This window comes from Petromyzon marinus, chromosome 26 (assembly GCF_048934315.1).
Source record: "Petromyzon marinus isolate PM22_M1 ecotype Great Lakes invasive population chromosome 26, UKy_Petmar_22M1.pri1.0, whole genome shotgun sequence".
Taxonomy (NCBI): domain Eukaryota; kingdom Metazoa; phylum Chordata; class Hyperoartia; order Petromyzontiformes; family Petromyzontidae; genus Petromyzon; species Petromyzon marinus.
This window is the reverse complement of record NC_133692.1, coordinates 4,199,416-4,216,185: the sequence shown is the minus strand read 5'-3', so window position 1 is coordinate 4,216,185 and position 16,770 is coordinate 4,199,416. Positions and strand designations below refer to the sequence as shown.

Below are 16,770 nucleotides of genomic sequence, written 5' to 3'. Positions count from 1 at the left end.
GCCGGGTGTACAGGAGGTTGTGGGTTCGATTCCGACTCTGACGCCTTTATATTTGTTGTCTCTCTCTGCTTGTGTTTCTGTCTTTGTGTCTCCGTGTCTTTGTCTGTGTCTCTCTCTCAAAATTTCACACTTAACTTCTAATTTCGCAATCTTTGGAAGAACGTAATCAACCAGGCTACGCGTTAATTGTGTGTTGACCGACTCTCTGTGTTGCATTGCATTACATTTCCAAATTTTACGAAGTCTTTTTGATTGTGTGTTTTCTCGGTATGTGTGTGTCATCGTGTTGTAGCTCTATTATTTCCTGCAGTCACGAAAGCTCCAAATCTCTCATTGACATGCTCATTTCTGTACCCCCCCCCCTCTCTCTCTCTGCCCCCCTCTCTCTCTATTTAAGGCCTCGACACAGAGGCGTTGTTGTTCTGTGTTTCTATGTTGTGTGTCTCTCTGTGTGTCTCTGTGTTATCTCTCTCTGTATGTCTATGTGTGTGTCTCTCTCTGTGTGTCTCTGTGTTATCTCTCTCTGTGTGTCTATGTGTGTGTCTCTCTCTCTGTGTCTCTGTATTATCTCTCTGTGTGTGTCTATGTGTGTGTCTCTCTCTCTGTGTGTCTCTGTGTTATCTCTCTCTGTGTGTCTATGTGTGTGTCTCTCTCTGTGTGTCTCTGTGTTATCTCTCTCTGTATGTCTATGTGTGTGTCTCTCTCTGTGTGTCTCTGTGTTATCTCTCTCTGTGTGTCTATGTGTGTGTCTCTCTCTCTGTGTCTCTGTATCATCTCTCTGTGTGTGTCTATGTGTGTGCCTCTCTCTCTGTGTGTCTCTGTGTTATCTCTCTCTGTGTGTCTATGTGTGTGTCTCTCTCTGTGTGTCTCTGTGTTATCTCTCTCTGTGTGTCTATGTGTGTGTCTCTCTCTGTGTGTCTCTGTGTTGTCTATCTCTGCTCATGTGTCTGTCTGTGTGTCTCCGTGTCTGTGTTTTGTCTCTCTCTCAAATTTAGCAATCTTTGGAAGAACGTTAACTCAACCTGGTAGAGTGTTGACTGTTATGTTAGCCGACTCTCTGTGTTGTATTGCATTATATTGCTAAGTTTACTGGGATTGTTTTCTCTTTCATTTGTACCTGATGATGATTGCGTGTGTTGCAATCGAAACGTCGTATGCTATTATTTAATGTATTTTTCTTTCTACGTAATTTTACCAAAGAACCAAAGAGTAATTCCTGCAGTGACGAAAGCTCCAAATAAAATTTTATATTTGGAGTTTGCGTGTCTCTCTCCCCGTGGTCGCGTGGATTTTTCCCCGGGTCCTCCGATATTTCCCTCCACAATTAGACTCCACGTGCGTTTCGACTTTAGAGTATCTGGCTGCTGTAAAGTTCCACGTGATAAAACATTTCGTTGAGCTATCATTTGTGGCCATGTCGCGTCTGAAAAAGAGATATATAGCTCAGTGGGCCTTACCTGGCAAAAATGAAATTAGTTTAGTTTTAGCCTCCCCTCGGGAAATGACCAACTCCCAACGGACTGCAAGGATAACGTCGGTTTATTCATCCAGGAAAACCACACCGAGTCTCAAGACTCTCTTTGAGGAGGGTCCTGCTGTACCTTGGGATGTTTGACCGAGTCCCTTCTCATCCAGGAGCGTCTGGCTTTGTGGACGGGAGGACATCGGAATTCCCGGAGAAACTTTACCGCCCCCTCTCCCCCATGCGTGGAGATGACAAGAATACGTCCACTCAGACAGATTCACGAACCCCACTCTGCTGTCCCTTCCATTTATCCTCTTTGGGCAACCCACTTTGCAGCGAGGTCTGCGAGCTTTACCAACATAATCCAACGTGATCCACCAACCCTTCCATCCAAAGCGGCAGATTGACAGAGGCGTGCGCCACGGGCACGCGCGATTCACAGCCGATTGTCACGTGGTTAATGCGCCACCCGGGGTCACGTAGCGATGGGACGCGACGTCAGATCCGGGAATTCTTGGATGCAGGCGGAGGGATCAGAGACCAACGCTCCGAGTAAACATTATCTTACACACGCACACGCGAAGCCAGAGAGCTAGACCCGTATGGTTCGCTCCCTGACCCCTTTGTGAGTGTGTGTCACGGTGACGAGATGTTAAGTGCCTCGCCTGGTATACAGGAGGTCATGGTTTCCATCCCGATCGTGACGGCTGCTGTATTTCTCTCCCCGTGGTTGCGTGGATTTTTATCCGGGTCCTCCGGTTTTGCCGTCAACATTTAAAAACATTCGTCTGTAGTCTTTGGCTGCTATACATTTCCACGTGATAAGCCACTTCGTTGAGCTATCACTTGTAGCCAGGTCGCTAATGCAAAAGAGCTACATAGCTCAGCGGGCCTTACCTGGTCAAATCTAAAATAGTTCAATAATACTTCAGATCCGGGAGTTATTTATAAATGTGTCGTAACCCTCCACCACCCGACACGGCCAATCAGCAAAAAAGTGTCACGTTGACAAAAGACAAATAAATCACTACTTTACCCCACCGGTGTGTTGAAGAGTGAATCCACAACATTTACAGTTTGAGTACGACGTTTCGCTGGTAATTACATCCAGCATCATCGGACAATTCGCCAGAATGGCGATGATGCTGGATGTAATTACCAGCGAAACGTCGTACTCAAACTGTAAATGTTGTGGATTCACTCTTCAACACACCGGTGGGCTAAAGTAGTGAATTATTTGTCTTTTGTCAACGTGACACTTTTTTGCTGATTGGCCGTGTCGGGTGGTGGAGGGTTACGACACATTTATAAATAACGCGATCTAACCCAAAAACCTTTATTATGAATAATATTGGTCGCGAAAGCCTACGTGTTAAACAGATCCGGGAGTGTTTGGGTGGAGGCGTAGATATCAGAGACCAACGCTCTTCGGAAACCGTCTCTTACGCACGCACCCGCGAGCCAGAGAGCTCGGCCCGTCTGGTTCGCCCCCTGACCCCTGCGTGTGAGTGAGTGTGTGTGTGTGAGAGCCAGTGTGTGTGTGTGTGAAGAATTAGCGCGCTGCACTACGAACCCGGCGGCCCGAGTTCGATTCCCGCTCACGGCCAACACCAGTGACGACTGTCAGAACCGGTCCTGAGCCTCCCCTAGGTGGACTCATCCTCAAATGAGTACTTGTTGCGGTGTATAAACATCGCCCCTGGGTATACAAAGGCGGCCGGGCGTGGTATTGGCCACACACCCCCTCGCGTGCCGTGTCGGCCTTCATAGGTGCTCGCTAACAGCACTTGCCCCAACAGTCTGTTAAGGCTACACTGGGTGGGGGGGGGGGGGGGGGGATCGTTGTCTTTATTTTGTGCGCGCAGATGCGAGGCGCGCGTGCACGCGTCAATTCCAAATCGCTCGCAGTCTCGCCCACGCAAATGCGGGGAGCGCGGTGGCATTGGTTGAAGAGCGACGTCGCAGCGATGGTTTAGTGGCTTCTGGACGCTCGCAGAGACGCGCCAACCGGCGGCACCACGATCACGGTGAAGCCGCTGGCGTCGGCTCGGACAGCGGGGCCCTTGACCCGCTGGAGCGACGTGAATTTGTCGGTCAACGATCCTCGACTGTACATACAAACGACTGTGACGATATCGCCGCGTGTATGTGTGTGTGTGTGCCGTATATGGATATGGAGACATCGCTCGGTGGAAAATCTCTGCGTGTAAATTTTAGTGGACGAATTACGTCGTGCAAATACTGATTTCTGGTTTTTTACAAATTCTCTCCCCATGAAAGTTATCGTATAAATATCAACCGTGGTGAATGTTACGTGGACATCTGTACAAAATCACTCGTGTAGAAATCACTCCGCACAAACCGCTCTGTGCACGCGGCTACGTACAAATCTCTCTCTCTCTCTCTTTTCGTGTACAAACGACACCCGCACACACACACACACAAAACCTCGCTCCGCACAAATTGCTATGCACAAATCTCCTTTAGAAATCGGCTCGACTTTTGTACATATCCAATCTCTCCACGTTCTTCCCCCCTCCCCCGCTGCCCCCTCTCCGACCGCCCCCCCCCCCGCCATCAGCCACCAGCCCCGTGCCGAAGGAGCCGTATGCCGGGCGCGCGTCGCCTCCTCGCCATGCTCTCCATGATGCGGCTGAGGGATCGTGGCGTGCAGAGCGTTCTCACGCTCTCGGGCGCTTTCGCCGCCTTCACGCTCATGGCGATCTCGGTGGGCACCGACTTCTGGCTGTATTCGCGCGGCGTGTGCCGGGACCGCACCAACACCGACAACGAGACGGTGAAGCGCAACGAGGAGGTGCTCACCCACTCGGGCCTCTGGCGGGTGTGCTGCATGGAAGGTGCGTCTCGCCCTGAACACCCTTACACCCTGACAACCCCGTCTTACCTGTGCAACGAGCCTCTGACCCTTACTTCTGGCTTGACATTGAACCAGGTGCGTGGCAATGACCATTGTACTGCCGTCGAAGTTAGAGTGCAAATTTGGCGACGCTTAGGACAAAATGTTGCGTCGTCGAATTAGCACCCATATCGTCAAAGCAAGGGGCCCTTGCCTGCGAGATCGGTAACTCACCAGCATCCGATTCGAGCAAAGCCTGACTCTGTTGCTGATGAGCTGCTGTTTGTCAAAGCCTGACTCTGTTGCTGATGAGCTGCTGTTTGTCAAAGCCTGACTCTGTTGCTGATGAGCTGCTGTTTGTCAAAGCCGGTTCAGATTTTTCCCGTCTGGAATCAAGGCAGTTGATGTTGCGCGCTCCCCAGAAGGCAGTGCGGCTGATGGGTTGTCTGAGAAATTCTAGATTTGAAGTTTTCGTGACTGCAAGGATCCATACTCTTTGGTTCTTTCGGTAAAGTCAAGTGACTTTACCGAAAGAACCAAGGAGAGACGGACTGGTGCAGAGGTACAATTCGCCTGCTTATGTACGTCATTCTATACTTTCCTATGAAGGGCACAGTGTTACTGAGGAATGTATTACGTTTGTGTTGTTTTATCTGTGTGTGTGTGTTAGTATAATACTGCAGCGTTAATCGTTTAATTGGGTTAGTGTTCATAGAGAATCGTTTTGGTTGTGAGCCCTGGCAGTTGCGTTGGTATTCTGGTGGTTTGTATATTTGCATACATTTTTTAAATTATTCTTTAACCAAGGATCTCCTCTTGCTAAAATGGTGCCTGTAGGGTCCGCTGTTGTACGTTGTAGCAGCAGTTATTATATTCATGTGGCCATGCTTAGCCGTGAGATTAAACCACAGGCCCTAACCCGTTGAGACAGATTAATCGTCTCTGTTGCTAAAAAACTCAACTCACTCGTCAACACCACTGCTGCCTTTAAATATTTAAATGCATTAGGCGTAGGTCCGGGAAATGGCTTTTCATTGTTGCGCATACACATTATGTGATGTGCATAAAAGTGAAATGCTTAATGTGATATGAAGATGGGCCATTGCCCGAACCGTGTCGTGTTATATATATATTATTGACGAATGTGTTGAGCGTGTGTTGTTAATTGTGCTTGTGCACCACTGCAAACTCAGCAGCTGCAGCATCACCAAACAATCTGATCTCTTGATTTCGTGACTGTAGAGATTCATATTCTTGGTTCTTTCGGTAAAGTCACATAGAAGGGAAACAATAAATAATGTTTTATATTTTTATTATGTTATTGTTTCCCTTTTACGTGACTTTACCGAAAGAACCAAGAACATGAATCTGATCTCTCTTGCAAGGGAGAACAAGACTCCAAAATACTTCACGATTTTACGGATATATTTATAATAATCTGCAAAAAATACCAGGGATACGTACGGTCATCACAATAACGTGAAGGCGAACTGGAAAGTGCTGTGACTTGTATCATAGACAACCAATCTCAATCTACTCTGCAAACACTGGGTGGTGCCAATGTCTCTGCCCGGGGCAATAATGATGAGTAACGTGATTGTGTGATAGCTAATATATTTATTTTCTTCATATAAGTTGATTATCACATCGCTCGCCTTTATTGGCCAAATACTAAATTCGCAAACGATACATTTTCGCTATTTGGCGGCGTGGGGAAACCCGATGTCTGCCTTGGCACGGTGCCGACGATTGCCGTGGCTCTTGCTCGTGCTATCAGAACTGACCCCGTGGCCTCGTGCTAGCCAGGCTGACCCCGTGGCCTCGTCCTTGCCAGGCTCACCCCGTGGCCTCGTGCTATCAGAACTGACCCCGTGGCCTCGTGCTACCCAGGCTGACCCCGTGACCTCGTGCTAGCCAGGCTGACCCCGTGACCTTGTGCTAGCCAGGCTGACCCCGGGCTTCGTACTATCGATGTCACGTGGATCCGCCGGCCCACTGGGCTCGGCGTGGCCACTTTAAGTGATCCCTGCCAGACAAAGGCGATGGGCCGTGGTGCTACTCGCTAACAGCACGCACACGTGTGACACTACACACACACGTGGAGCACGTGTACGTACACGTGGAACACGTGTACACACACGTGTGACACTACACACACACGTAGAGCACGTGTACGTACACGTGGAACACGTGTACACACGTGTGACACTACACACACACACGTGGAGCACGTGTACACACACGTGTGACACTACACACTCACACACACGTGGAGCACGTGTACATACACGTGGAACACGTGTACACACACATGTGACACTACACACACACGTGGAGCACGTGTACGTACACGTGGAACACGTGTACGTACACGTGTGACACTACACACACACGTGGAGCACGTGTACGTACACGTGGGACACGTGTACACACGTGTGACACTACACACACACACGTGTAGCACGTGTACACACACGTGTGACACTACACACTCACACACACGTGGAGCACGTGTACAAACACGTGGAACACGTGTACACACACATGTGACACGACACACACACGTGGAACACGTGTACACACGGACACACCGATATTTAAATCTTAATTTTAACCGGCTCTATCTATAAAATTCACAATCATCAGGCGGGGCCTGACTCTCCTACTGGACATCTGTGAGAAGTAAAGAGCTTTATTGCTAATCGGATTCCTCCTGCAGTATAAATAATACATCTTCTGCTTCTGATTGTAATTTGTATCTGAAAGGTAGTAAATCGGTAACCGCGGAAAGACGTAGCAACGTGATGTGCCTTGATGACGTTACTTTGGGATCCTGTGTCCGAGAGTACAAAGTACTGATTATCCATAATAACCGATATATCATTGCACCCTATTACGCCTCTGATCCTAGGTACAGTATAAATCACGATGACACTTGGCAGTGCGGTTTCCGCAGTTATCACGAGGATAAAATAAGGCAACGAGATGGACGATGTGAAGTGGCTAGATGCCAAAATGATCTCACCCCCCCCTCCCCCCCGGGAGGAGCGTCTCTGTCTATGGAGGAGTGTCCCTGTCTATGACTGGCAGTGGGGGCATTTGGGGATGGGCGCTGGGTGACTCCAATCCGAAGCCAGAGATTTCGTCCACTTGCAAAACCCTTGCGACATTTCGCCCTCGGGGCACACCGCACGTGATCGATGTCTGTGTCGAGATGACACCGGTGTTAAGTTTAAACGCGAGTGCGTATGTTGTTTTTTTTTTCAATCAAACGAAAAACTCGTTCGAATTTCGCGAGATGTTTAATCTCGGGATGTGTCTGCGGGCGCAGTCGCATCGCTCGTCTGATTTGACAGCTCTCTTGTGGGCGATTCCCTCTCACACAGCCACCATCGGTGACGAATGTATAAACAGGTTCCAGGGCCTCCCCTACGTCAATTAGTACCCGCTGCAATGTGCGTAAACATCGCCAGTGGGGAGGCAAAGGCGGCTGGGCGTGTTGTTGACCATTCAACCACCTAGGTGTGCCGTTTCGGCCTTCACAAGTGCACAATAACAGCCTCAACAGTTTGTTAAGGATATACGATGGGGGGGGGGGGGGGGGTCTTTGTCTTTGATCATAACTCACAATGCCGCTCATTGTGAATTGGTGAAGCGGTGCGTGGGTGTGATGGGGGGACAGCGAGAACGGTTCAGATATCACCCGCGACTGACGTTGCGTTGGCCATGGTCGGGATTCAAACTCGGGTGCCCGAGCAAACGGCTCGGAGCGCGAACGCAAGCCCGGAGCGGTGATCTTCATCACGTGAGCTCCGGTCATCCTCGCTCACAATCGAACAAAGACGGCGGCCACTGCATCGCGCGCTCTCAGATGCGCTTCTGCGGCCGTCTGGAACGCTCTTCCATCTGGCATCAGGAAGCCGCTGGGACTACGGACTTTTAAATCCTAATCTAGATTGTCAAACTACAATCTTTGGAACTGCTTTTTTGCGTGTGTTTAGTTTGTTGTCCTAACCCCCGCACCTCCGATTAGCGCGGTTGACTAACGTACGGTGCGAAAGAAGTTCAACATTCATCGGTAGCTAGCTGTTGGTTGCGTGACGAACACGCGCCTCTGCCGTCCTCCCCACAGAGGGACTCGAGGAGTTTTTCGCAAATCCAGGGCCGCGATTCGATTGAAGAATTCGGTTTTTATCTGTCTCGTTTTTTTTTCCCGTTGAGGTCAGCCCGGTCACCAATGACTGGACAATAAAATAAAAATGTGAGATATGGTTTTCCGAGGGAGTCGAATGGTGTTGGAAATATAATAATACATAATGGTGTTCGACCAGAGGACGCCAAAAGGCGTACAGCTTGAGACTCGATTCTGGTGTAGACCAATCAGTTTCAAAGACAATGCATATATTACCAGAGTGCGTTTTTTGTTTGCATTCTGACCACAAGTATTGTGGTTAATGCAGTAACATGATTCCTTGTAAAAGGTTTCATTTTGGTGTTTTAACATCTTAACACCTGTTTTGTTGCCAGAAAAAAGAGGGGAAACCCCTATTCTCAATAGAATAATACTTGGACAGTACTCTTTGGTTCTTTAGGTAAAGTCACGTAGATTAAAAAATAATAAATAAAAATAACATAAATTTACATATATTTTTTTGCTGTGGTTGTCCTGCTTGATGACGGAAGCTTGTGTTGCTTCCGAAACATCGTGATTTTTATGTTTTACCTACGTGACTTTACCTAAAGAACCAAAGAGTATGGATCATTGCAGTCACGAAAAATTCAAGTCTAGACCCTGGACAGTATTTGTTTGTGTGGAGAGACAAATGTGTGTGAAGGGAAGAAGCATCGTCAGCTCGCCTCTGATAGGAGACGAGACGTTTGTTTTTCTTTCTCTCAAACAGTTGCCGAGCACAGAGTTGCCAAACGACCCAAAACGCCAATCGGCCAGTGACAAACAGCGCGATCAAAGTTGTAATCGATGCGAGTGTCTAGCACGTTTCTCGACTATGATTTTGTAAGAGCTTCCGGCAAGAGACGATGGGGAAGAAGCACAGGGAGAGAGAGAGCGCGAGAGGGTGGTGGCGTTGTGATCCACAGTGTGTGCAAAGTGGACAGAGCTAACGATGCGATGAATCAGTCCAGACCTCAAGATAGACAACAGAACCCTCACGGGGCTTCCGTGACCAATTATTCACGATCAAACGTTGGGTGAGGTCGCGTAAATGTAAATGTGTCGTGCATCCACCTCCACCCGACATACTTCCGGCTAAACGCCTGATGATGCTGGTTGTAATCACCAGCGAAACCTCAAACTGGAAATGTTGTGTGTTTGCTTTCTAACACACAACCGGTGGTGCTGCGTCAGATTGAAAACTCATTTTAGATTGAAACCTAATTTATTTAGATTAAAAACAATTTTTTGTTTGCTTTTTGTATTTCGTTTGTTGTCCTTCCCCCGCACCTCCGATTGGATCGGTTTGGCTACGTACGGAGAGAAAGAGGTTCAACATACATACAGTGAGGGAAAAAAAGTATTTGATCCCCTGCTGATTTTGTACGTTTGCCAACTGACAAAGAAATGATCAGTCTATGATTTAATGGTAGGTTTATTTGAACAGTGAGAGACAGAATAACAACAACAAAATCCAGAAAAACGCATGCCAAAAATGTTATAAATTGATTGGCATTTAATGAGGGAAATAAGTATTTGACCCCCTCTCAATCAGAAAGATTTCTGGCTCCCAGGTGTCTTTTATACAGGTAACGAGCTGAGATTAGGAGCACACTCTTAAAGGGAGTGCTCCTGATTTAAGCGTGTTACCTGTATAAAAGACACCTGTCCACAGAAGCAATCAATCAATCAGATTCCAAACTCTCCACCATGGCCAAGACCAAAGAGCTCTCCAAGGATGTCAGGGACAAGATTGTAGACCTACACAAGGCTGGAATGGGCTACAAGACCATTGCCAAGCAGCTTGGTGAGAAAGTGACAACAGTTGGTGCGATTATTCGCAAATGGAAGAAACACAAAAGAACTGCCAATCTCCCTCGGCATGGGGCTCCATACAAGATCTCACCTCGTGGAGTTGCAATGATCATGAAAACGGTGAGGAAGCAGCCCAGAACTACACGGGAGGATCTTGTCAATGATCTCAAGGCAGCTGGGACCATAGTCATCAAGAAAACAATTGGTAACACACTACGCCGTGAAGGACTAAAATCCTGCAGCGCCCGCAAGGTTCCCCTGCTCAAGAAAGCACATATACTTGCCCGTCTGAAGTTTGCCAATGAACGTCTGAATGATTCAGAGGACAACTGGGTGAAAGTGTTGTGGTCAGATGAGACCAAAATGGAACTCTTTGGCATCAACTCAACTCGCCGTGTTTGGAGGAGGAGGAGGAGGAATGCTGCCTATGACCCCAAGAATACCATCCCCACCGTCAAACATGGAGGTGGAAACATTATGCTTTGGGGGTGTTTTTCTGCTAAGGGGACAGGACAACTTCACCGCATCAAAGGGACGATGGACGGGGCCATGTACCGTCAAATCTTGGGTGAGAACCTCCTTCCCTCATCCAGGGCATTGAAAATGGGTCGTGGATGGGTATTCCAGCATGACAATGACCCAAAACACACGGCCAAGGCAACAAAGGAGTGGCTCAAGAAGAAGCACATTAAGGTCCTGGTGTGGCCTAGCAAGTTTCCAGACCTTAATCCCATAGAAAATCTGTGGAGTGATCTGAACGTTCGAGTTGCCAAACGTCAGCCTCGAAACTTTAATGACTTGGAGAAGATCTGCAAAGAGGAGTGGGACAAAATCCCTCCTGAGATGTGTGCAAACCTGGTGGCCAACTACAAGAAACGTCTGACCTCTGTGATTGCCAACAAGGGTTTTGCCACCGAGTACTAAGTCATGTTTTGCAGAGGGGTCAAATACTTATTTCCCTCATGAAAATGCAATCAATTTATAACATTTTTGACATGCGTTTTTCTGGATTTTTTTTGTTGTTATTCTGTCTCTCATTGTTCATATAAACCTACCATTAAAATTATAGACTGATCATTTCTCTGTCAGTGGGCAAACGTACAAAATCAACAGGGGATCAAATACTTTTTCCCTCACTGTACATACGTAACAAATTGGCACGTTCCTTTCACACAACACACCTTACTAACTGACCGCGTCGGGTGGATGTGGGTGTGCGACGCGCATTTACACTTTCGCGACCGAACCCAAGAACAAAAAACAAACTTCACCGTGGCTTCTTTATTACGCTGCGTTTCTGAGAGGCGAGGGCCACGACCGCGCGACTCGCAGTCGGCACGCTGCGTCCACGCGTCCGTGTCGAGGCTAACTTGGCGAGCCAGTGAACGGCATCAGCAGGAGCCTACACCAGAACACAGCTCTGAAACGCTGTCGGTATTCGAATGAGCGAAGCGGACGTTGGTTGTTACTGCGGCATCCGTGCACTATGATCGGCGACCGCAATTTCGCGCTGTGGCCTCGTCCCGATTAAATCGTGCGAGCCGCCAAGCTCGCTATCCCTGTACACATCATGCCACGCAACGTGCTGCCTACGGCCGCACGTTGTCCTCAGATCCCGGATGCTAAGCAGGCTTGAGCCTGGATGGTGCTCGGATTTGAGCCTGGATGGTGCTCAGATGGGCTGGGCACCGCGCACAAAGAGGTTGACGTGGAGGCTGCTGCTGCTGCGGGGCTACGTTGGTAATAATATATTAAATACCCGATGCACAAATGGACAATTAACAAAAAAAACTATCCTGTGTGCGACCCTGGTCATCCGGAATAGACCGTACAACTTATGTAACGACGCAATGCCCCGATCAGCAAATGCGAAGGAGACATCACAGCGATGATCCACCACTCCGCTACTGCTCGTGGCGCGGCTATCTGGGCTTGACCACCTGAATGTCAAATTGCTCTGCATCTACCGTCAGCCGTACGAAGGACGAATAAGATTTATAATAATAATGAAGAAACTCACTTCTATATATCGCAATTCACACAAGGTCTCAAAGCGCTTTGACGTGAAACTTGTGAAGTTACGGCGAAAGCGTGTTCTAAAAGGGGTGAGATTTAGGACGCAATTTTAAACGAAAATGGAACAGACTTAGAATACCTGATGAACCGTGGAAGGGAATTTCCACAATCGCGGAGCTCCGCTGCAGACATCTCCCCGTCGTCTCAGAGAGCACAAAATTCAGCGGATCGAAGTTTTCGCGGTGGAATTTAAAACTTGACAAAAGTCTCTCTGTTGTACTCTACTCCTACGCTCGCGATGGTCCGCGACGGCGAGGCCGCGCGTTCGCTCGATTTCCCCGCTCGCATCGCCCCAAACCGGCGGGGATGTGGCACGTGGCCGGGCCTGCGTTGGGAACATCAGTGGGCAGTGCCGACACAATCTCTATACCCCCTCGGCCCGCCCCGAAGGCTTCACTCACTCGCACTGAAGCACCGTGGTGGAGTATGGCTCAATCACCCCCCCCACCCCCATAATCTCCCCCGCCCCCCACTCCTCACATTGGTCCCACGCGGCTCAGTGCGCGCGAGCAGGGCAGGCGGCGATGAGGGGTGGGTGTGGGTGGGCGATGATGAGGGGTGGGTGTGGGTGGGCGACGAGGGGTGGGTGTGGGTGGGCGATGATGAGGGGTGGGTGTGGGTGGGCGATGATGAGGGGTGGGTGTGGGTGGGCGACGATGAGGGGTGGGTGTGGGTGGGCGATGATGAGGGGTGGGTGTGGGTGGGCGATTGGGGGTGGATGGGCGATGAGGAGTGGGCGGTGATGTGGGGTGGGTGATGAGGGGTGGGTGTGAGTGGGTTACATGTGGCGGTTGCCTACGGCGGAACATATAGGGGACACAAACATGGATTTCAGAGACAGCCTCTCATCCCTTGAGCACCCCACGGCTCCCTCCCAGCCCCCACTCACATCCTGCCCCCCTCCCGCGCCTCCCCCATCCACCCCAACCTCCAGCCCCCTAGCCGGGAGCGCTGATAAAGCTGTCCCCAGCCCCCTAGCCGGGAGTGCTGATAAAGCTGTCCCCAGCCCCCCTGCCCGCGGTGAATCTCAGGGCACCGCGGGCTACCGCTGGCCAGGCTCCAGCTGCATGCACCAGCGCCGGCAGGGGTGATGTCATTGCCCCGTGTCCAGACGCAGTGGCAGCAGCAGCAGCAGCAGCCGGGCCGCTCAGCACCGTGCCGAGTGAACGGGGGGAGAGGCGGCACGCGCCGTGCAGCCTACGAAGATGTTCTTTGTTCATGTTTTATTTGTTGCGGTTGCACCGGAGTCAAGAGCCTCATGGCTCACAGGGTTGTACCTAATAAATTAAACTGGAACTGAACGCGGCAGGGGTATCCCCTACAGAGACCCCGACGGGGCTATAGAGACTCCCTACCCCCCCCCCCCGCCAACCCCTCTATGGAGAAGCCCCCCGATCCTGCCAGAGGGGCCCCATCCCTATAGAGAACCCCTATCGTACTATCGTGACCACCTATAGAGATCCCGGATAGAGACCCCATAGATATACCGGCCAGTATCGTGCTACAGAGCGCCCCTTTAGAAATTCCTTAGCACGCGATAGCGATCCCCGACAGAAAATCATTATAGATATCACATATTGAGACTAATTTTGCATTATAGAGATCCACCTTATAATCCCCTATCGAGACCCCCTATAGAGATCCCCTATACTAATCCACTATAAAGACCCCCCTATAGAGACCCCCTTTAGAGGATCCCTATAGAGATTTCCTATTCCGAGCTTCTATCAAAACCTCCTCCTCCACCTCCATATAGAGGCCCCCTATCGAGACTCCCGAAAGAGACCACCTCCAGTGCTCTGGAGAAGAGCCCCTTCACGAGAGGACGCGGCACCTGTCACGATCTGCGTCGCGCGCGTTCGAACCGTGGAGACGATCAAAGAGCGGATCAGCATGCAGTGGTGCCCTGGGGGAAGAGGGCATCTGGAGACAGCGAGACAGGGAGATGCAGCGCCAGAGGGAGAGAGAGGGGTGGCGCTTTGGAATGTTCGGCATTGTTTTATATCGCATTTCGGGCCGCGCTAGGTGTGGGAACAGGTGTGCAGGATTGGGGGGGGGGGGCGATTGCCCAGATGTACATAGGAGTGGTGGTGTTCGCGAGTCGGTGGCCGTGGGGAAGAGAAGGTCAAGGGGCGGATGGTGGGGACACTGTCAGAGCGGATCGTGGAGGTCGCCGTGTGTTTGCTGCGCAGCCACTGCAGGATCTGGCGGAGGGGAGGTCGCGCTGGCAATGAGGCGTGACCCGCCCATCATGGACACGTGTGAAAAAGAGCTTCATAGCTCATCGGATTCCTCCATTCTAAATAAGATTCTGATAAAGATTCTGACTCTTGCCCCATCACGACATCTTGATCTCGATTTCAGGATCAATACCTCAACAGCAGCAGCAGCACAATCTGCAGTGATGAATTATTACCCTAAGGCATGCGCTTTGCGTTGGATAGTGAGATGTCTCGCAGCCGAGCGGGAAGTATAAACCTGCTTATGGCGTGGAAGGGTGACCACCACCAGGGCTTGCCAGGTGTTGTAGGAACGGCGCTACGAGATGGGACTGCTGAGCGACACTCCCCTCGTCTGCAGCAGCGTGGTGCTGGGTGTTCTCCCGTTTCGCCTCGCTTCCTCCTCCCACGCGTAAAAAGCTTCACTCGGTTAAGCATTTTCTCTTTTTTTTACGGGTGAATAATAATCATTATTATTACTAGTGAATAATAATCAGTTATAATTGGCAGTGGCATGGGATCACGGTGGAAAGATCCACCCGTAGACTTCGTGCGGGTCAAAATCACGAGAACAACGATGAATATCCCTCTGATGGGTAAGGATCGTTACCCGTAACGACGTACTTAAGGAACGAGTGGCCTTTAATTGGTGACCCCGGTGACCCAGTGGTCGGAGACCTCGCGGTTGAGAGAGCCCTCCGCTTCCCTTTCGCACCCGTCTCTCCCGGCGGTTCTCGCAGAGCTTCGGGAAGCGAAGTACCGTCAGCTGTTTGGTGACGTGGGCGCGGAAGAGGCTCCTGACGACATTGGCACGAGTCGACAGCAAGGGGATTTCGCCAACCGGCGGCTCCGGAGCCGCGTGGCGGCGGCTCTTTAAGGACCGCTGCTTCGTCACCGCTATTTATTAAGGGCCGCCGTCATGTATTTACCCACAGTGCATTGCGGCTCTTGAAATATTGAAGGTTTTTTTTTTACTTTTACTACCGAATTATAAACAAAATCCATCTTCTTGTTAGTTCTGTTGCCGATCCCCTGGGCTACACCATTCATGGCTCTCTGAAGGCGTTTTGGGATTTGTACCGATATGCGTCGTACCGGGTACGATGTCCGAAGTTTTTTTGCCCCACATGCTGACAGCTTGTTCAGGAAGTTAATTTCATAAACAATACAGAATAAAGGGGAGAGGGGGTGTGTGCTGGGATATAAATGTATCGTTGGACCCGCCACCACCCGACACATCCAATTAATGTGCTTTGTCAAGTCAATAAAACGTGCCAATTCGTTACTAGTTCAGCACACCGTGGGGTTGGAAAGTAACTCCATCACATTTACAATTCGAGTACCGTGGCGTTTCGCTGGCGATAACAACAACCAACTTCATTGGGGCAATTTGCCAGAATTGTGAAGTAGTCCTCCTGTTGCGATCCTAAATAGAGTGATGGTCATGTCATCACTTTGAGCCCATCAGGTGCGAAGACCAGGGGGAGGGTGATGGGTGGTTAATGTTATTTATTTACGCGATCTAACCCATGCAACCTTTACTATGGACAAAATTTGTCGTGAAAGCCTACGCGTTGAACTTCGTCAACAACCTCCCAGCTTGGGCCGTCGGTGCTTTGATGCTTCCGGCACGTGGAGCGATCACCTAGGCACAGAGCGGTAGTAGTCTGGATGTGCGAACTTGATGTCGCATACATCTCACACGTGACACATCACTTAACGGCGAAAATTATGAGGAATGGGTATGGCGGTGCTCCCTCTCTCTCTCGCTCTACGTAGCTGACAGGAACCCCCAGGTCTTCATTGCAAATGAGAGAATGAATCTCAATGGGCACTCAACTGCTGTCTCGTGGTTGAGTCGGACGGTAAAGTGCGATCAGTGTTTATGTGACGTCGTGTTAGAGGCCCGCGTGCGTGCGCGTGTATGTGTATGTGTCATAGGTGCTCGCTAGCAGCACTTGCCCCTACAGTCTGTTACAGGCTATACGGGAGATCGTTGTCTTTGTTTTTTATCTATGTGCCTCCCCTAGGTCGACTCAGCCTCAAATTCGTATCTGGTGCTGTGTGTAGACAAAAGCAATGGGGATACAAAGGCGGCCGAGCGTGGTGTTGGTAGCACACCCCCTCGTGAGCCGCGTCGACCTTCATAGGTGCACGCTCACAGCAC

The 16,770-nt window shown here is 50.1% G+C and overlaps 1 protein-coding gene across 2 annotated transcripts in view; it reads left to right on the top strand.

The window, feature by feature from the left end:
- Positions 1-16,770, top strand: part of LOC116946191 (voltage-dependent calcium channel gamma-2 subunit-like) — a 37,886-nt gene that overhangs the window by 9,654 nt on the left and 11,462 nt on the right. For both annotated transcript variants that reach the window (XM_032961153.2, XM_032961154.2), the window contains exon 2: positions 4,047-4,323. In XM_032961153.2, coding sequence (XP_032817044.2) covers positions 4,047-4,323 — 277 coding nt within the window. The remainder of the gene's footprint in view (positions 1-4,046; positions 4,324-16,770) is intronic.